We start from the raw sequence: 21,846 nt of genomic DNA on the forward strand, positions 1-21,846 counted from the left end.
TAGTGGAAGCGTGTTGAACAGTCTCTGATGTTGATAAGAGTTCAAGATTACCTGTTGTTCCTCTGCTTTTCAACGGGGGTATTCTGCACATCCTGCCATGCCTCCTGGTCTTGTGATATTTCTGTGTGCAGGTTTGGGACCATCCCCTCTTTTCCACATGCAAATTATTATGCATCTCTGGTATGCAGCTATGTTATCCATGATCCAACTATAGCAAGTGTACAGTACTTAAAAATTTAATCTTCATACTTTAAAAAGTAATTTGTAAAATACGATTAAAACGTTAAAAAAAAAATAAAAATTTATTTGCTGCACCTCAGTGCTTCAGACAGTTGAGATACTGTACATTTCCATTGGACTAAATCAACAAAAATTGTGTACATTACAAGCTATCATTGAGACTATGCAGCAATTGGTTGACTGATGGGCCATGAGGGAGGGCCAATGATCTCTATCACATGCTATATTCAAAATGCAGCCAGCATTGTTTAGACTTTAGCGCAAGTAAATCCTAGCCATTGTGCAATGTTGGTGACCACCTATAATTGTCAGTTAGGACAGTTAATTCTTTGTCAATGATTGCTCTATCAAATGCCAGGCTCTGAAATTTTGTGTTTAATGCGATTATCTATTGACGATCCCTAGGGGACTGCAATTATCAAAAGACAATTCTTTTATGGATTTTACATGCATGATGCAAATATGGATATATTAGCTCTGGAGGGTAATAAAAACTAATGATAAAAAAAACATCCGAGATTAAAATGGGAAGTGGCAAAGTTGAGCATCAGGTGTTGACACGTGCCAGATACCTTTGTGTTTGTTCTCTAGACTTATCACCCCTGGCCCAGAAAGGCATTGACAATTGACTGAAAAGCATGTTAAATAAGCACAAAATTCTAGGTGCTATTATTTAACACTAGAAGGAAACTTACCTTCACGCACCCAGATAAAAATTGGAACAGTTGCACTAACAAGCCTCTTCAGTTATAGAAAGATTTACAGAAACTAATTTTTTTGCCCAATGGTTAACCAGACCTCAGTGGACATTACCAGTAGCTTTACCTCCAATCCCATTGTTAAAGTACCTTTAAATGTTAACTATTTGTACTCAAGTTTATTATTAATACTATTTATCAGGAAATATTTCTAGTCATTTGTTAGCTCAAACTTCTAACAAGCTAACATGCCTTTACTAGTTTTAAGTGAAATTTGGGCATTTTGAAGTCTAGGACAGCTGGAACAAAGCTAACATATGCAGTCAACTTTCAATGCATTTGTTTACTGCATATAAATAAATAACCAATGTGATCAACTGGCACACATATATACTTTGGGATCATGACTTCACTGTCTCCCCCCCCCCATGCTTTCAATAAGAACCAACCACTACCAATTTACAGTACTGTATTTAAAATTTGGGAAAGTGATCATTCTTGAGTCAGAAAGCAGCATTTCTAAGGTTCAGCATTTTAGTCTTTTAAAGCAAAACTTTTCAAATTTACTAAAATTATAATTCCTTTGCCCATTAATTCTACATTTCTTTCTCATGAAGACCCATCCGAGTTAAAACACTGCTTATGTACCTTGCATCGAAAGTGAAGTACTCTTCAAGTGTGAGTATAATGTATTCTACTCAAACTACCAAATTTTAGGATTAGTAAACAAGTGCCATTAACACTGCATATAGTACAATACCTGCTTTGAGGTGCTCAGTTACACTACTGAAAGTTTGAGGCTTTTTCAAGCAATTTCCTTTCACCTAATGCTTTTTCACCTAAAAGAGGTGTTATGGGTTGCACCATGGCCAAGATCAGCTGCTGACCTCAAGAGGACCTCAATATGCCTACCCGACTTCCTACAACAGTGAAAATTTTTAATCAAGCAAATTACTTCAGACGTGTTGCACAACCATGGCTGAGGATTTGAGAAATATCGTTCACTATCAAACCTGAATGTTATGCCACATGCACTAGAGTTCTATTTATATACCTTGCATGCTAGATAGCAAGGGTCGTCTTATTAGGTAATGGCTAGAAAAATTATTTTTAGGTATTTATAAGCAGTCTAAATCTGAGGTTTGAGGAAATTTCAAATTGATCCCAGCTGAACCACTTAATTATCATGGGCAGCTATTTGGTACTAGACCTTGAGCTATACTGTATGAGCTCTTATCTGAAGCTAGTTGAACCTGATAATTTTTGCTGGATAACCCAAATGAGTTGATAACTTTCTGGTTTAACTGCCATATCCAGACATTCAGAAAATTGGGGCATTTTGCCCAATAACCAAGTTCAGCATCGGGCCATACCGCGTTAATCCCATACAGCAGTGGCTCGAGGCCAGGGTATGGGATGTGTTAGGGTGGGTGCTGTTTGGCAGATGGGGTGGTTTTGAGGGACAGCTGGGGATTTGGAGGCATGTAGAGATGCCCAATTACTGTATAAACAAAGTAATGGTAATGTCTTCTCCAAAGGATACCTGACCAACCAGGCTGTGAGCAGCCACATCCAACAGCCTGGTTGACCAGTCCAGCAATGAGGAGACTTGGTCGACGACCGGGCCACTAAGCCTCTAAATCCTCAAGGCAACCGCAAGGTAATTTCGTATGTTAAAAACCAACACTTGCATATTTGTGAATGTTATGAAAAGATTTATATACCAAGTCTTTTGCACCAAGTGCTTTGTCAGGGTCTGAGCACATGGTCAGGTTTGCATTAGTCAGATTTAAGTCGTCTTAACCACAGACATTGACAAAGCACACAGGAGTGCACGAAAGAATCTTTACATAAAATTCCCAAGCGTTAATTTTTAAGTTGAATTATATAATTCAGTATTCAAAAAAATACAAATTTCTAAACAGTACAGGCTGAAGACTTGTTTCTGCTAAAATTAGGGGCCTGCCAAGTAGCCCACATAACTTGCCTGCCTGCCCCAATTGGACAATTTCAGGCAGTCAAGCTAAAACTACACTTCACCCCTCATACTACAGTGCCACACCATTAGTGAAATTCTTAAAATGACTAACAATTTTTGAGACAAAACCGACTGGTGGTGGTAGCAGCAGCAATCATCCTGGTGGTGTTCGAGCATGAAAGTGGTCCTAACCATTAAAGATAAATATCTATTGAACTTTAAATTGAAACCCAGCTGTGTTGCAAAATACATAGCAACCAGCAAGTGAAGGTGCAAGCAGTGCAACAAAAATTATGAAGCCTGCACACAATGCACAGTTGGATAAGGTTGTGTACAAGTGATTTGTAATGCACAACAGCTGGTGACAAATAGCAGTGCAATAAATGCTGCAGCCAGTTTCCAGCCAACTATTGGAACACAGGATTTCAGGGCCAGGGCTGGTTGGATTTCAAGGTTTAAAGCTAGGCACTATTTGAGAGAAACAGATAAAAGCAGTGTTTATTTAAACAAATTTATAATGTATATCTTATCTAATTTATAATGCAGCTCAAATTTGCAACTGATTAAATTAAACTAGTCTGTATTGAGAAAGTACATGGCTTTAACAATCTGCGTGTAAATATAGCTCAAAGAATGCATTGTTTACGCAGATCATCTTTGTTTTACGCATTTTGCAAGGAAGTTCGTGTAAATTACAAAAAACAGCGAAGCAAAGCAAAGTTTGAGCTTTTCTGTTGCTTAATAATGCACCTGCTCACCCCCGAACCCTATGTTGACACCTTGGTTTCAAGGTTAAGATATGGTCCTTCCTCCCAATACCACTATATTTACAAATGGAATTTGACATACAAATCTATTTACTTCTGAAATTCTGGTGATAATTTACACAGGATGTGGTTGAATGGCTACAATGATGTTCATGACAGGATAAAGTGACAAGTGAAGAGATCTTCAGTCCATTATTAGTGTGGATGAGAATGGCATCAAGGACACCACCAGTCTTCTAAACAGTTTACTAGTGTCTTCTGTTGACAAGCTAATTGGCTTTTCATCCTTGAAGTTACCCCGAGATGATTTCGGGGCTTAGCATCCCCACGGCCCAGTCATCGACCATGCCTCGTTGCTGGACTGATTAACTAGGCTGTTGGACACTGCAGCTCACAGCCTGACGTAAGTTACAGCCTGGTTGATCAGGCATCCTTTGGAGGCGCTTTCCAAGTTCTCTCCAACAGAGGGATCAGCCACTTATGCTCCTCATGTGTAGTGGAAGCATGTTGAACAGTCTTGGGCCTCTGATGTTGAGAAGCCTCTCAGTACCTATTGCACCTTTGCTTTTCACTGGGGGTATTCTGCACATCCTGCCACACCTTGTCTCGTGTGATATTTCTGTGTGCAGGTTTGGGATGAGACCCTCTACCATTTCCCATGTGTAAATTATTTTATATCTTCTGCCTGCACTCAAGATAATAGATTTAAGCATTTAAGTTGGTCCCAATAGTTTAGATGTTTTACGAGTGGATTCTTGCAGTAAAGGGTCTCTGCACGCTCTCCAGGTTAGCAATTTCTCCAGCTTTGAAGGACTCATTGTGCAACGGTATTCCACTAGAGAGCACTAGCATCTTGAGAAGTATTGGTATAGCATCTCATGCAAATGGTTCTATTTATCCAACTTAATTTTTCTTGCAAAGGTGATGGCTACTTTATTGTGTTCTTTAAATGTAACGTCTTCCAACACGAGTACACCCAAATCCTTTATATTGCCTTTTCGTTCTTCATTCTGTTATGGTTTGACTACATTTTGTACATTTTCCTTTTTCTGTAGCGCAACGTTTCTTCGTTAAACACCATATTTTCTGTAGGCTATAGAAAGACCATCTGACTGGAGGTTTGCTGTATCCACTGTTTTCTGCTAAAAAATCTTAAGTTATCTGCAAGGGATGATACAGTACTATAGATCGTGTCCTTGTCAGATACGAGGATGAGAAAAAATACTGGAGCAAGCACAGTACCCTGAGGGACTGAGCTCTACACAGTTGATGAACCGGATTTTTCTGTCTACATTTACACATTGGGTGCTGTTAGTCGGGAAATTTTGGATCCATCTGCCTATTTTTCTGGTAAGCTCTTTAACGCATTGTGCGCACAATAAAACCATGGTCACATTTCTCAAATTTGTGAAATCTAAATTACATCAGCATTTTGTTGTCTGCCATGTCATAGTGGTCCAGCATCTGTGATAGGCAAGAGCAACCTGTTCTGAGACCATATTGTCTGGGGTTATGGAGATGCTATGATTCCATGTATTATGATCTATCTTTGTATTTTTTCAAATTTTTTTTTATGATGTGTGATGTTAGTGCTATCGGTCTAATTTTTCGCCTCTGCCTTATTTCCTCATTTATGTAGTAGTGCTATCTGCTTTTTTTTAGTACTGTGTCAGGGATAACACTAGTATCCAGGCTGTCTGGAAAGGAGGTGAAGGGCCTTTTTTATTTGTTATTTTTATTTTTTAGTTCTTTATGAATAATTCCAAGAATCAGGGCCTGGTGCAGAGTGCATAGGCATATTGTCTATGGCTTCTTCACAATCCAGTGGGGATAGGGTGACTAATATACGATTTGCTGTTGGAATCTTATACTTGAAAATTTCATTTGGGTCATCAATCTTCAGTGTTTAGTGGCTCGCTGGAAAGTCATTGATTCCTCAGTATTTCGCTCATTTCTTTGTTATCAATGAACGTTCTATCTCCCTTTCGCAGGTGCCCAATACTTTGTGGGGTTTTTTCTATTTTGCATAGAAAATATTATAATTTCTTTCACTAATAGCCTTTTGCTCTGCCTTTTGGTGGGCCATGTATGAGTGTGGCTTTAATTCAATCATTTCTATTTCTCTACCTACCTATCCAACCGTGATAATACACAAGTTGCAACCATGTCTCAGTACTTTAGGCAAACCAAAGCTGACCAGAAGAGGCCAATGAACACAAGAGGGAAGCAAAACTTATTTGGTAAGAATGGCATTACAAAGCCCTTCAAACGACTAAAGCCTCACAAATAGTCCAAAGACCAAGTGAAACCTCACCAGTAAGACAATAGCTTTAACCAGTGATGCAGCAGAAGCTGGCAGTCAAAACTAACCTTGCCAAACTTATGTACAGCACTTAGTGTTAGGTTACATTACTAATTTTTCAAGAGATGTTCAAGATGTACAGTATCAAAAACTAAGTCAAAGTTTAAAACTTTTACATCCTCCCTTTTTTAGTATTCTTATAATGTGGAAATTTTAATTATGTTTGGGTATAAAAAAAAATATAGCATGTTCTTTCTTGGACATTCCCCAGTAAGAATTCCTGCTTATCCAGCAAGGGGTCCTTCCCATGTAGTTCAGTTAAAACGAGTCTTCTGTGCTTCCTTTACACCCACCCCCATAGGGGATGTTAAATCCCCAAAACTCAACAGGAGGCATATAGATCCCCCCCACCCCATTGCATTGAAGGATTTTTCCTACATTTTCACTACCTCTGATCAACCCAATTTAAAGCATTGCTGCATGCCACGTGTGGTCACATCTAGAGGGGGTGGTGGGGTGGTTGGGACCCACTGAGCAGTATCAATACTTCCTGATATATAACTTATCTGAAACCAAACATTTCAAAGTATGCTTTTAAAAGATGCTTACCAGTTTCTGTGACCTGCTTCATGGCTGCTGCCATGTCATCGTATCTCTCTGCCTGCTCGGCAAGCTTAGCTCGCTGTACTTGTTCCTCCTTATCTCCCATTATGTCTGAAAAAGAAAATAAAACTTTAAAGCAATTTTTTTCCAATTGCTCAAACCAAAAGCAAGTTACATCTGTCAGGTACTGTCCATCAGCAACACGAGTGATGCCCTATGCAATAACTCGGGAAAAAACAGTACAGCACAAAATACTATGTAAAGATGCAATTATTGCCGTAACGGCTACAATTCCCGAGTGTGCACGCAAGTTTGATTTGGCTGGAAGTGATCACATTGCTAGCAGCAGGATTATGGTGATAATTAGCACTGTAGTATTGTGTGAGGAGGAATTGTGAGGGAGAGAATCGAGGTAGCCTCACTGCGTGGCAGCCACTTTTTTTGCTCATCACGCTAGCTTAGTGGTTCGCTATGGTGAACACATTTGTACATGGGTATACACTGTATATAGTGTAATAACAGCAGCAGGAGTATGTTGGAGGAGCTATTTTGGCGAGGGAGGTGACAATCTTTGCTGTGTATGGTGGCCACTGTAAAGTTTGGACAATACCGGCTTACTTGCATAGTTCTGGTGAATAAAACATGTAGATAGGTATACATGTGTAAATAGTGTAATAAAAACTAACTTGTGGGAGGAGCAATGATGGCGAGTAAGATGGAGTAGTGAGGGTGTGGCAGCTGATAGCGAGTTCTGAGTGTTGATGGTGAATGTATATACTGTAATGTGATGGTGTATAGTGTGTAGATTGTAAATACAGATAAGTTAGCATGATGCATGGGAAATATGTGCAACGTGTGTACACGTGTCATGCACATAACACTTCAGACAGTACGGATGTTTTACTGCCATAATATAGTGTACGTGTTAATTATACATAGGATTGGCACGAAAAAAGTATTTGGAACTGTGCACAAAAAATTAAAATATATTCGCGGCAACTCGCACATCCTGCCCCGGGCCCTCCTGGCCCGAGGGGCATACGCCACAGGCGACCAGGGAATGATGACGTCACGCACAAACTTATGGACCCCGTAGCAGCCAAAGTACATACAATTTTGACCTTTGTTACTACACCCATGGGGAAGAGTGACTTTTTCAAAAGATTTTTTTCCTGAATTTCCTGCACACTGGAGGTCATATTTGGAAGCTGAGCAGTTGAGGGGTAAACAAGACAGTAAACCCTGTGATTGTTCTTTCACAAATCTAGAGCAAAATATTGCTTACAAGTAAACCCTTTGAATCTGTCCCTATAAAGGATGCAAATTAAATTTATTTGGTTGTCAAATGCAACCAAATGAAGTGGATATTTGTTTATATCTAGTAGAGATTATATTTCCAGTTTTGTAATAAAATAACCATAAAAACACAGTACTGAACTACTGTATTCCCTAGTTGATATTATCCAACTAAAAGGGGACTTATTATCCCCCCCCCCCTACATTATGATGGCAACAAAGGTTAAGGGCCACCAAAGTTGACATCCAAAGCTATTTAAAGGAATAATTTAAATTGCTCACCAAAAACTGCCCGAAATACTACCATATTAATTTATACAAAGTATTTTATATGCTTCCAAATGATTTATGAAAGCTGCCACAAAATTAAATGGTTTTTCAAATTCATTACAGTATTATCAAAAGGTATGAATTTAAATTCGTAATTTACCAAAAGGCATCACGCCAGGAAGACAATGTCGCCATGTATATTCCTAGATAAAAAAAAAAAAGCCCCATATATGAGCATTTGCAATAATTAAAGTGTTTACACTTTTACAGAACTCCATGGGCTTGGCAGTACCACACTTCTGGTAAGCCATTTGGATCTTTCCTGTACAGCAATGTTGAAGTCAATGTTGAAGTCAGTGCTGTACGTTATGCATGTGCAAAATATTTCACAATTATGTTTTCTTTATAAGATCCATGCTCAGTGCTAAACTTTCCAGTTTTAGTGAAATCAATTGTATAGTTAACACTACCTTTAATCTTTATTCAAAAGATCTGCAAATTACACTATTCCATTTGCGTTTTACAACCCTTTTACATTCATTACCGTTATTAGTTACAATCATTCCAAGGTCTCCTTAGCACAATTGGTCCTTGGTTTTACGAACTTGTGTGTTCCTGGATGGTTCAGTGTTGTGCAAGTCAATGGAACAATGTTAAGTTCTAGTAATTGTTCAAGCCACTCAAGTCTGGCATCAAGGCACAGCTGTTAACAGCTAACAATCTATTATACTGTTCATAAAATCTCAAACTTAAATGACATTCAAATATTACCAAAATAAAAACCTGCAAAAATTTATGTACCACAATTGTGCCTAAAAAAATTTCAGTGCAAATTCCAAAAATTGCTAAAATGTCTGGCTTTTAGCAAAAACAGCCAAATGCAATAAACTTGCACTTGCTGTTTGGGCATAGTCTATGCCCAAACAAAATACCCCAGCTAGTTATTAAGTCCTTTAACACCAATGCTGCTTTGGTAGGCTATGTTTACAATTTTCATTACATTACAGGCTCTGCCCTTTTTAATAAAAGATTTCTTACAGCAGGAGGAGTATAGCTACCATTTCAAGTGAAATTGTTTTGACCATCAGAAATCTAACGCCAACTACAAGAAGCATGTGTCACTATACCAACCAGTCCAAGAATCAACAGGCCTTTAACTGTTACAGTACCCTTTTATTTACATTCTCTAGTACAAGATTGTTAATCTTAAAGGTTTTATTAAATTCTTGGGATAAACCATCTAGTATTCAATTTACATCTAATCAAAGGCCTAATAAGCTAAACGAGGCTTAACAAGGTCTAGGTAAAGCTGAAGAATGTTGTTAATGCTTCTTAGAAATCCCAGTATCTTATTTGCTATATCTGCTTGATGGGGTTCCCGGGGTTGGTTTACTCCAAGCCCGGCTTGAGGCCAGGCTCTACTTGCGAGTTTGGTCCAACAGGCTGTTGCTTTGATCAGCCCCAGGCTCATCCACCACAGTTTAGTTGGTCTGGCACTTAAGAGAAAATTAAAAAGTTCTATGTCCACAGTTCTTCTGGCAATGTTTCATATACTTGCTGGGACTATGTTGAACTGTGAACCTACATTGAGAGCTTTGAGACTCAATTTAGGTGCTTTATTGCATCTATGTACATATGCCGTACACGTTCTCTGTATTCCCTCTATTTCAACAATCTCAACCGCTCTGAAGGGGAAAGCGAGTACTGAGCAGTACTCAAGACAAGACAGTACAAGTGATTACAAGTGACAGAATAGACAAGTGATTGGATCCCTGGATTTGAAAGTTTTCATAATCCACCCAATGATTTTTTTCTGTGACTGCCTTGTTATGTTCCCTAAACATTACAAAATCCTTTGACACTTTCCTACTATGGGCAGATTTGATTGGATTTTGTACCCTGTATTGTATGAGGTCCTTATTTATACCATTCCCATGTACCTGAAATTTATCATTTAAACGTGTTACTTTCTGCTGCCTGGTCAAAACCTTAACATCTGCTAGTTTTTAATGTCTTCAGCAGGGGTAATTTTCATGCTGATTGCAAAGGACGATACAAAGCTGACATTTATCGAAGTCCGCTAGAAGAAAAAGCAGTGGTGCAAAGATTGTACCCTGAGGTACAGAGCTTTTAACTGCAATGTCTTGTTTGGTTGACTTGCCCTGTTCTGTTCGACAATTTAGTATTCACCGTCCTACTTTACCAGTTATTCCCATGAACAATGTGTGCCATCCCTCTATGGTCACATTTATTGAATGCCTGTGCAAAGTCCATGTATACTACATCTCCATTTGTTTTCTTTTAAAACCTCAGCAATTTTGCCCTAGTGGTCATGTAGCTGTGAAGCATGATCTTCCCACTAAATCTATGTTGGCCTGGGTTGTGGTCATTGGTCTCAAACTGGTGACCTGACTCCTGATCACTCAAATACTTTTATTGTGGGACATAAGTGTAACTGATCTAATTCTTTGCCAATGCAAAGAAGTCTCCTTCCCTTGTGTAGAGGGGCTATATTTGCAGATTTAAGCGCTTCTGGTATCTCGCCCGTGTCCAAACTCTTCCTCTACACTATACAGAGTGCCTGTGCTACTGGCACTTTGCATTTCTTTATAAATATTTAATACCACAAGTCTGGACCAGGAGAGGGGGGGGGGGCAGCCAAGTGCATGGGCATATTTGTTTCAAGATCTGCCACACTTTATCAGTTATATTTACAGGAGTTTGGATATCACAAGACATTGTCCAGCTCTTCCATTTTCATGCTGGTTATTTGAGTGCTAAGTGTCCTTGTACTGCTTTTTAGTATTTCATTTAATTTTTGTCATCCAGTGTATGAACCTTCACTTACGAACAAGTCCAATACTGGACATGGTTTTCGCTTTTGCATATATGCAAAATTCTGTACATATATGCATCAAATTTTTGCCTTAGTATACCTATTAATGGCTCCTAGGAATTTAAAATTCACACCTTAGAACAGTGGATGATTTAGTAATTCTTATTAGCCAAGTTCCAAACCCAATACTTTTCAATAGCATTAAACTGCATTTGAAAATCTTTCCCATGTTTAAAACATATCTAGATGCTTTCTAAATAATTGGGAGATTAATTTAATTAGCATTGGTTGCTAGATGCCAGACTATCCTAGTTAGATAAGCAGCATCCTGCTGCTTTTGGAAACTTTTTTAATAGTGCTCATAGCCGAGTTGATAGTGCTACAGCCTCTCGCGCATGGGGTCCGCAGTTTGAGACGCATCCAGTCCAGGTAAAATGGAATGTTCATTTTCACAGAAGTGTGGATAGCAATTTGACAGATTATCATTTTTCACATGATTAAGATTGTTAGTAATAATTGTGTGTACTGTATATGGTCAGTCATGTATTGGCAACAGTATGCTTAATTGTGCTTGCACAAAGGAGAAAAGGGGTGGGGGATTTTTGCCTTTGCTCCTTAGTTCCACCTCTTAACTGGGAATTTACTGATGACCAGACATCTGCCACCACTTATTTCCTAATGCAGTCTATTGGTTAACTACTGATACTGAAGTTTCCACCCGTGTCCTTGTTCGTTCCACCTGTAATAAATGGTCAATGGCCTACCCTGTCAATTGCTCTAAAAATTGTAGATTATGTCTCCCAACTTCTGTCTTCCAGTATTAAGGTTTAATTCCTAGTCTCTCAACATGTGCCTCTGCTCCAGAACTAGCCTGGTGCCTTATCTTTGAATTCTCTACTATCTTGTGTGACTACACTAGCCATATACTCTTAGTATTTGCTGTCTGAATTTGCTGAAGTCTGAATTTCCTTACACAAGTTCCTAAAGGCAGTTGTGTTTGTCAACCTAGCATACACCAATGATCCTTTTGATGCAAGCTTTAGGGGACATGTGAGAACACCAAGGTCTGCTTGGTTCCTTTTAACTAGTTACCCAGTCTCCTGCCCCCTATACCCATTTTCATAAATTTGCACTTGCTTAGGTTAAACTAGTACCCATATGTTTTACTATTCCTTCAGTTTGTCCAGGTCATCCTATAGTCTTCGTATCATTTCTTAAACCTCCTCAATTTTAGGATTGTCAAACCTTTAGAGGACTGTCTATAGCCTCCAAGATCATTTACATAAACAGGATAGGTCTGAACACAGAACCCTGTGGAACTCCAATGACCTTGCCATTCCTAGGTCTCTTCCCAGAGAACTTTGCTTTGATAGTCCCTCAAATTTAAGAGGCACCTTACTACAACTTTTACATCAACCTCTTATGAGGTACCGTGTTAAATTCCAAGAAAATGCAGTCTTCCCACCCACCCTTCATTTTGTTGCCTAATCATAAAATTCTATTAATCCTGCGAGGAATATTTACCATCAGTGAACTGGTTGGTTGTGTTAATTTTCCAACCCTCCCCCTCAGATGTGCTACTAGACTTCTCCGTCACTACTTCAGGTTAGGGACACTCCCCATTCAGTGACTCTTTCCACCATTTTTATTACTGTATTGAGATTATGGTAGCCAAGGGTTTTGTGTAGGACAATTCTTACCTAGAGAGGGGGTTCAAAAAATTAGTTCAAGTTTCAGGCTTTACTTTCAAGGACTTTGTCCAACAGACTTCCTTTGAGCAATCTGCAGGCCCACATCCACTACAATCCATTTAGTCCAGCACTTAAATGAAGGTACTTTTGTTCCTGCATTTTATCCTACTTGTTGGTAGGCTAGGAGTGGAGTGGAATGTACTCCATTACTCCAGGCATCAATGAAGGTTAACATTTAGAATAGAGAATGGATATTATCCAAGATTGATCTATTCCATTTAAGATTAGACCATAATTTAATAAGAATTTACCAAGAAATGAGTAGACCTGACATTCACTATCAAATGTAAACAAATGCAAGTATTTGTTTCTAGTCTAAAACAATCTGGGACAGATGTACACTATACCGTGTACTTAGTTTAGGTGTAGTGGCCCAGTAAACTTCAACATTTTTTTTTTTTTTTTTGGCAAGAAATGAGGCAAGATGCCGCATTAGAATAACTATTTTTGTAGTTTATTTAGTTTTGTTTTATCGTCCTGACACGTCATAATGGTGTGAAATGTGGTCTTCATTTTTAACTGAAAATATGTATATACAGATACATAAATATATACATACTATGTATTCATACTAATACAAATATACAAGCATAAATCTTATTGCACACGGCACACCATTTGCTGTAAATATTCCATGGCATCACATTTACTTCTAAGAGTTCAATGGCACCTAGTATGGTTGCCCTGCATGTTCAATGTTATGTTGCCAGATATGGTCCTCTTTTTATAAAGTCCCCAGAAGGAAAGCAGGGGACAAGATGGGGAATGGTTACTGGAGGGCTAAGCAAATACGAGTATTATCCCAGCTTGATACCTGCCTGATGGGGTTCTGGGAGTTGTTCTACTCCAAGCCCGCCCTGAGGCCAGGCTTCACTTGTGCATGGGAGTTTTGAAACATAATATACCCACACTGGCACCTTAAGGCCCACTGCACAGTGGCTAAGCTATTATGGCCAAGGTTGGAAAAACTCCCAGAACCCGCCTCACCCCCTTCAGGAAAGACTGTTCTGAACTTCCTATTACCAAACTATTGAAAATCTTAAACTACAGGCTACAAAGCCTCACCAAGGGAGTTAGCACCAGTGAAAGGTGATGTTTAAAATCTTTCCCATTTGTTTTATGTTACGATAAAACTTCAATATTTAGGCCACTTGTTACCAGCAACTACACCTCCCCCCTGCAACACCCATCCTATAGCGGGCAAATTTAGAAGAAAACGGGCTCGGGAACTATCTTATGGATGGGAAGTGGCCTTTCTTTGAACCTATGATCACTTAAGTCTATCCCTATTTTGGTATCAGATTGGTAAATGGCCTGGATTAAGATTTTGCAAGATTAGTACATAACTACTTCCAGTCAAATTTATATAGGGAGAGATCACTGGTTATATTGGCAATATTTGTATTTTGCCATTTGTGAAAAGTGCTCAGAACAGTACAAATACAGCCATTCCTGAATGGGAAGGAAAACTTTGGTTAATAGCATCTACAGTGTGAAGTGGGGAGGGGAAGAAGTGCAGGTATTTAAATGTACCTAAAGTGTTATACACCCAACTTTCACAACTGGACACAGACATCACAAAAGCAAAGAGTAAAGAGTTTTCAACATCCTAACACTATCTGCCAACCAACCACCTGGCAAGTTTTAATGGTTAGTGTCAAACTGTTTATTATACCTATTCAGGCACAGTCTAGTATACAGAACATTGTTTCATCTAAACAATCAGCAACTTTTTTACACATGTTGCTTTTACAGATTAAGCACTGTTTTGCTATTTTGCTAAAGTTTGTAGTTCATTTTAAACTTTCTAGCTGGCAGAAATTAAGGTATCAAAGTATGATTAGCACTAAGGTTATAAAAGTGGATGGTGTCTAGCCACCACCATAACCAGGGTTTGAACTGCAGGAAATGTCTATCAATTTTATCATGTCACGGGCTCTGGTGCCTACAAGTTAAAAGTATTACTACAGAACATCTTTCAGTACATTCGGTGGTAATTATTTTTAAATTTAATAAACCATGCAAATAAAGTATCTACTTGTTCAGTACAAGGAAATGCCAAAGTCTAAAATGCCATGAACAATGAACATTTCCTGAAATACAGGGAATGCCAAAAAATCTTAACAGCAGAGTGCATTCACTTTTGGGATAAATGTACAAAGTCTGGGGTCATTTACTTCAGGCAGTTATCTTTGTAGCCAGCTTACTAGGTGCACAAATTTAGTATACAAAATGGCAACAGGTTACATGCACAGCAAAGTGCAATTTCAACTTTTTCTTAAATTAATATTCTGGGAGAATGCACAAGACAATGCAAGATAGGGATGGGTTAGTTTTAAGTAAATGTTCCACTTTCTGCAGTATCTAGTCAACAGTAATATTACATTAGCACTTTCCTGTGTACATCACAATACAGTAAAAGTACTAGGTTTGGTAAAGGTCATGCATAAAGTTATGCATTCTTGCTAACATCTAGTCAACCTGATCTAATCAAACTACTGTAGATCACCTAGAATCTTACAGGGTAGAAATTTCACACATTTTAGTGCAGTAATGGTTTTAATTGTACTATTAACTTGCAAAAATCACTAACAAGATAGGCATACTGTTAAGTTTCAACCTGAAAGGGCTTTGAATCTAATTAGTGAAATTTAAGAAACAGCTTACCAGGATGGTGTTGTAATGCAAAACTATTACACAAGCAATTAAAACCCCTAATGTTTAAAACTAAATTTCCATAAACAGCCTTATTTGGAACTAATGGTCTATTACAGTTTGTAATCTTAGTTTTTCAACTAAATTGATTACAGTTTGTAATCTTAGTTTTTCAACTAAATTGGTGACCAAATTGTTAGGCCAAATCTGCAAATATTGCTGCTCAAACCTGAATCTAAATCATTTATGTATATATTATAAATAACAGAGGTCCCAGGACAGCCTTTAGGCACTCCACTTTTTCCCACTGACAACCCCATTTACAGTTTCTCTTTAGTATAGCCATACCCTAATCCAACTTAAGTCTATATAGCACCCACAATACCATGAGCCTATCTTTTCAATCAGACTTGTGTGGTATTGTATCAAAAGCTTTGCTAAAGTCAAGGTACACAACATTGCAAACCTTACCAGTATCAACTGCCTCGACTATGCTGGAATAAAATGATAGCAAATTTGTTAAACATGAGCGGTCATTTGTAAAACCATGTTGCGAATCATTTAATTTATGTTTTTCGAGATGAAGATCAATGGTATTTGCAATTATCGATTCAAGTAACTATTGTGGGGAAACAGGCTAATTGGCTGATAGTTTGACCCAAGTGATCTCTCCTTTCTTAAACACTGGTACCATATTAGCAACCTTCCACAACTCGCTGCTCCTCTTTGCATTCTTTAGCACCCTGGCAAACTTCATCTGGCCCTGGGGATCGTTTGGTTTGACTTTCACCATTTGTTTAATAACATCCTCCCTGGTAACTGCTGAACTAGTCAACCTATCCTTGTCCCCATCCACAAACTTGTTTAGCTGAAGGCATGGTGTTAAGTTCCTCTTTAGTAAATAGAGAAAATGTTTATTCAAAATATTACTGCAATGTCTTTGTCATTATCCATTATCTGACCTATCAGTTTCTAATTGACCTAGCCTCTAATCTTAGCATTGAGCATTTACCCATGCTCAAAATGCATGGGTAAGGGGAAGGGAAGGGAATTCAAGGGAAAGCGCCAAGCCATTACGACGATATAGCACTGGGAAGGTGTCAGGATAAGGATTTGGGATGGGAAGGGGAGAAGGAATGGTGCCCAACCACTTGGATGGTCGGGGATTGAACGCAGACCTGCATGAAGCGAGACTGTCGCTCTACCATCCAACCCAAGTGCATGGGTAAATGACAATGCATTTTGCCTAAAACAAGTAAACTGGTAAAATAGGTTTTGGGTCTACCATTTCCAAGTACCATTAACTAATGGAAATATAAGATTTACAATTTGCACTCAAATTATGCATTAACCAACTAGATATGGCCCAACACTGGATTTAAGACTATACAAGATAGATCATACGGTCAATCTAATTTACAATTTGGAAAGATGTTTGTACAATTTTACCACAACTCTTAACTTACCATATTCATTTAAAATTCATGGCCAAAGCTACCAGGGGGAGAAAAATCACATGCAATAACCATACCTTTAACAGGGTATGAACGTTTTGAAGTTTTATTAAAAGAACCTGCAGAAAGCCTACTGGATTATGCAACTATACTCCAAAAAAAACAATCCCACACCTCTATGCAACCTAGTATCTTCTAACAGCTCTGCTTTGAGCTCTGGGAGTTTTTATACTTCCAGCTCAGTGAGGCCAGGCTTGACGCCCTATTTCTAAACTAGTTTACCCAGGTTGCTTCCTAATCAACTCATTACACTTAACTATTACATTCCACTATGCCAACATGCCCTTGTTAATGTCCTGTTGCCCATTATTATACCCATTATTATACCCATAATTTATACACTCATTCCCAAACTACTAGACTGCTTTAAACATTAACTTTTGAATCATTGGGTTCAATTTCAAACTTCATACCTTGTGTTGGTTCCAAGGACTCGGACAAGCCACATCACAATACTGTACCTTCCAAAGAATTTGAACCTTACCCAACCAGCCAAAGTAAATGGGCTTTATCACAAAAGTTGTCAAATCATTTATGACTACCATACCATATTAAAACAACCCAGCCAAAGTGAATACAGGTTATGGAAGTCATCATGAAAGTGACAATCTTGTAAGATTATAGCACTTTTGAAGTAATTAGGACAATGAGCTGGGATTTAATGGAGCAAAGAATTTGTGCCCATCAACTTTGGCCATTAGGAATTTAACACCGACCTACAAACAGCAAGACAGCCGTTTCTTGCCACAACTTTCTAGTACCCTGAAAATCCCGGCAACTTTCACATGCCACAAACCTTAAATCTTCAGCCACATGTGTCATTGCATATTAGGGGGAGGGGGGGGGGGAATCAAATGGTACAAAATTGTTCACAATTTTAGGCTAACAAGCATAACTAAACTAACAATATAGTTTGATTAAGAGTAAAATTTTTACCAAACCCACCATACAAGGTTATAAATATACTACAGATCAGTTACAAATGATAACCCACTTTTAATTTTTATGCAATATCCTTAATCTAACTTTATTCATAATTTTAAATTCATCATTAAGGTCTGACTACACCCTTCTGCAGTACTACCGACGTCACTGATGAGCATTTTGGTCTTTGGGAGATATACCAGGCACGTCTGAGTAATACTTAATGTTACAACATTAAGAGGCACAGGGAGGAGGCCGTAGGGAGCTGTAGGAAGTGCAGGGAGAAGGGCAAGGAAGAGTGCAGGGAGAGGTGCAGGGAGGGCACGGAGCAGTGCAGGGAGAAGCGCAGAGAAGGAACAGGGAGAAGTGCAGGGAGGGCTGCAGGGAGGGCTGCAGGGAGGGCTGCAGGGAGGGCAGCAGGGAGGGCCGCAGGAAGGAGTAGAGGGAGGGCCGCAGGTAGTAGAGGGAGGGCCACGGAGTACAGCGAGAGCCACAGGGATGGGTACAGGAAGGGCGGCAGGGAGAGCCACTGGGAGGGCGGCAGGGATGAGTACAAGGATGGGTACAGGAAGGGTGGCAGGGAGAGCCACAGGGATGGGTACAGGAAGGGTGGCAGGGAGAGCCACTGGGAGGGCAGCAGGGACGAGTACAAGGATGGGTACAGGAAGGGTGGCAGGGAGAGCCACAGGGATGGGTACAGGAAGGGTGGCAGGGAGAGCCACTGGGAGGGCAGCAGGGACGAGTACAAGGATGGGTACAGGAAGGGTGGCAGGGAGAGCCACAGGGATGGGTACAGGAAGGGCGGCAGGGAGAGCCACTGGGAGGGAAGCAGGGATGAGTACAAGGATGGGTACAGGGTGGCAGGGAGTACAGGGAGAGGTACTGGAAGGAGTACAGGGATGGGTACAGGGAGTACAGTAAGGGCGGCAGGGAGAGCCACAAGGGGGGCGGCAGGGAGTACAGGGAGAGGTACGGGAAGGAGTACAAGGATGAGTACAGTAAGGGCGGCAGGGAATAATGGGAGGAGTACAGGGAGAGCCACAAGGGGGGCGGCAGGGAGTACAGGGAGAGGTGCAGGGAGAGGTACTGGAAGGAGTACAAGGATGAGTACAGTAAGGGCAGCAGGGAGAGCCACAGGGGGTACAGGGAGGAGTACAGGGGGAGGTACTGGAAGGAGTACAGGGATGGGTACAGGGAGGAGTACAGTAAGGGCGGCAGGGCAAGCCACAGGGGGGAGCGGCAGAGAGTACAGGGAGAGGTACTGGAAGGAGTACAGGGATGGGTACAGGGATGAGTACAGTAAGGGCGGCAGGGAGAGCCACAAGGGGGGCGGCAGGGAGTACAGGGATGGGTACAGGGAGTACAGTAAGGGCGGCAGGGAGAGCCACAAGGGGGAGGGCGGCAGGGAATAATGGGAGTACAGGGAGAGCCACAGGGAGGGTGGCAGGGAGGAGTACAGGGAGGGCGGCAGGGAGGAGCACAAGGAGAGGTGCAGAGGGCCGCAGGGAGAGTACAGGGAGAACCACAGGGAGGGCCGCAGGAAGAGTACAGGGAGAGCCACAGGGAGGGCGGGAGGGCGAGGCGTCAGCTGTGGCGGGTCATGGCGGCCGCCTCCATCCACCAGTCACATGCTTCCCTCCCACACCCACCCTCCTCCCCCCTCCCCGCCACGCCCACACCCCCAATAACACCCCCAACACACCACCCGCCCCCCACAACACCCCCAACAGCAGCCCCAGCCCCCAGGAAATACCCCCAAAGCATCTTAAGACAATTCTAGAATACCGGCACCGACTCGGCCATCGCCGGCTGCCTCCCTCACCACACCTATATCTCTCCTTACGCCTCTAACTCCTTACACACACTAGCAAACCAGCCAGAGACAAGCTCCTAAGAACAAAGCCAAGTGTGTGGTCTTACCTGTTTTATAAAATAGGTGCTATATACACAAATATAAAGTATATCCCAGGGGTAGAGTGACCCACTCACTACCAAGCCCTCTTGACGACTGGAATCTTCCCGGTCTACGGGGCTCTCATTGGTCGCCCACGGTCTCCTCCCGTCACGCGAGCTTCTCACTAAACTTTCACTTCTCACACTATATATATATATAATACCACCTTTTAATCAATCTATTTGACCTCCATTTATTACTATTTTATTCTTTTAATCACATAATTATTATCTTACATTTTCTAATAGACTAATTTCTACGTTTACTCGTTACGGCATGGTACTCGGTAATGAATTTAAAAGTAATTATTTATAGCAACCTTAAACAAATATGGTAAATACTCAAATACACATTATAGATATTAGCTTTCTATATTAAAATATTTACATATAAGATATGTATATAAAACGAGGGTGTGGGTGCGCATGCGTATTGAGGAGCGGGAGATTTGCTTCTGAGAATGGCAACTATTTTCTGGTCTCTAAACTCTCAACCATTTGTTCTACGCTCTATCTTTTCAAACGATATATAATACTAGAAATATTAAATTTATTTTGTATATAGATGGATATTTTATTACTAAATATTCTCATAAAATCCTTGGGTTGGACAGAAATGGTTGGATGGCAACTTTGCCTATTGCCTGATGACTCTGTTCACCTATAGCAGTAAAGTAGATACTTTCAGAGTTAGGAAACTGTTATGGCTGTGGGGAAGGTCATAAGAATTTAGCCTGCAGGATTTCGATAAATCTACCAAGCTTCTTAATTATCCCCAACTATGTGTGAAACACACACATTACATTATATATATCTGCCCGAAACGCTGTGCGTAATAGTTGCTTTAGGCATTGTATGTACTAGCTCTATCTATAAATCTATCAATTTTTGTAAAACCTCTTGTATGTATGTACCTTACCTGAATAAACATTTATTTATTATTTATTTATATTTTTTATATATTTATATATACACAGTATAAGGGAATCAATATATACTGAAGTGCAGCTTTATTCATTTTGCTATTTTTTTTTTAATTTTCATTTTTACATATGACTGAGTTAGTAAAATAATGTCTACGGTAAAGTAACCTCTATAGACCTGTATATATTTGTTAATTACCACTCACGCACCTAAGAGCTTCTAGGATTGATTGCTTCTATACAAATTAGAAAGACGGATATATTTACAGTATTTATAATTTAACAAGTGCTTATAAGAAGCAAATGCATTAATATAGTATATCCCTTCACTTTAAAGAGAGTATAAATTAATGCCATATATGTTGCCCGAAACGCTATGCGTACTAGTGGCTTTAGGATTGTATGTACTACCTCTATCTTTAAATCTAACATTGTTTGTACTGTAACTCTGTAACTATGTATGTGCTGTTCCTAAATAAATTATTATTATTATTATTATTATTATTATTATTATTATATATGCATGCTAGTACTTAACCTAGTCACCAAAATCTGCAATAGAATAACATATTGTATTTTCTGGTAAATAAATGAATAAATTGATTTCATTAGCATGCAATTTACTGACCACAGGGACTTATTCCAAACAATGGTTTGGAAACGGTTGTTAATTTATGGAACAAATGTAACATAGACGTGGAATTGCTGGATTCTTTCAAGCGTAGGTTAGACATATATATTAATGAGTTGGGATGGATATAGATAATACCTGCCTCTATTGGGCCAATAAGGCTTTCTACAGTTTTCTATTTTCATGTGTTCTAACGTTAAACAGGAGAGACAGGGTTGGACAAATTGTATTTTCTTTTATTGACTTATAGCATTAGTTTCTGGTGACAACAAAAACACCTTATGATCAATATTCTCCAAATTGCTCAGTATTTTAGAAGTTTTAATGAGATCAGCCTTGTCATGTCTGGTTTGCAGTGTTGTTAGACCTGTGGCCCTCAACCGGGCCTAGTATAAGAAAGAGGCAACATATTTCTGGAATGATTTTTGCCGGCCCGTGTTGAACTTTCTCCTAAGCAGGCGATCTGTCTTTCTAAAAACTAGTGGCTTTACAAGATTGTAATTAC

The 21,846-nt window shown here is 39.7% G+C and overlaps 1 protein-coding gene across 2 annotated transcripts in view; it reads right to left on the reverse strand.

Annotated features, from left to right (window-relative positions):
* Positions 1 to 19,914, reverse strand: part of 14-3-3zeta (tyrosine 3-monooxygenase/tryptophan 5-monooxygenase activation protein zeta) — a 31,057-nt gene extending 11,143 nt beyond the window's left edge. Inside the window, exons 1-2 of one of the 2 annotated variants that reach the window (XM_045752348.2) lie at positions 19,755 to 19,914; positions 6,595 to 6,699 (exon numbers count right to left, since the gene is read on the reverse strand). In XM_045752348.2, coding sequence (XP_045608304.1) covers positions 6,595 to 6,694 — 100 coding nt within the window. In that variant the 5' untranslated portion in view covers positions 6,695 to 6,699; positions 19,755 to 19,914. The remainder of the gene's footprint in view (positions 1 to 6,594; positions 6,700 to 19,754) is intronic. The other variant, XM_045752349.2, reaches the window with a different exon arrangement.
* Positions 19,915 to 21,846: the final 1,932 nt, after the last annotated feature.

The sequence above is a fragment of the Procambarus clarkii genome, chromosome 79, assembly GCF_040958095.1.
Source record: "Procambarus clarkii isolate CNS0578487 chromosome 79, FALCON_Pclarkii_2.0, whole genome shotgun sequence".
NCBI classification, from domain to species: domain Eukaryota; kingdom Metazoa; phylum Arthropoda; class Malacostraca; order Decapoda; family Cambaridae; genus Procambarus; species Procambarus clarkii.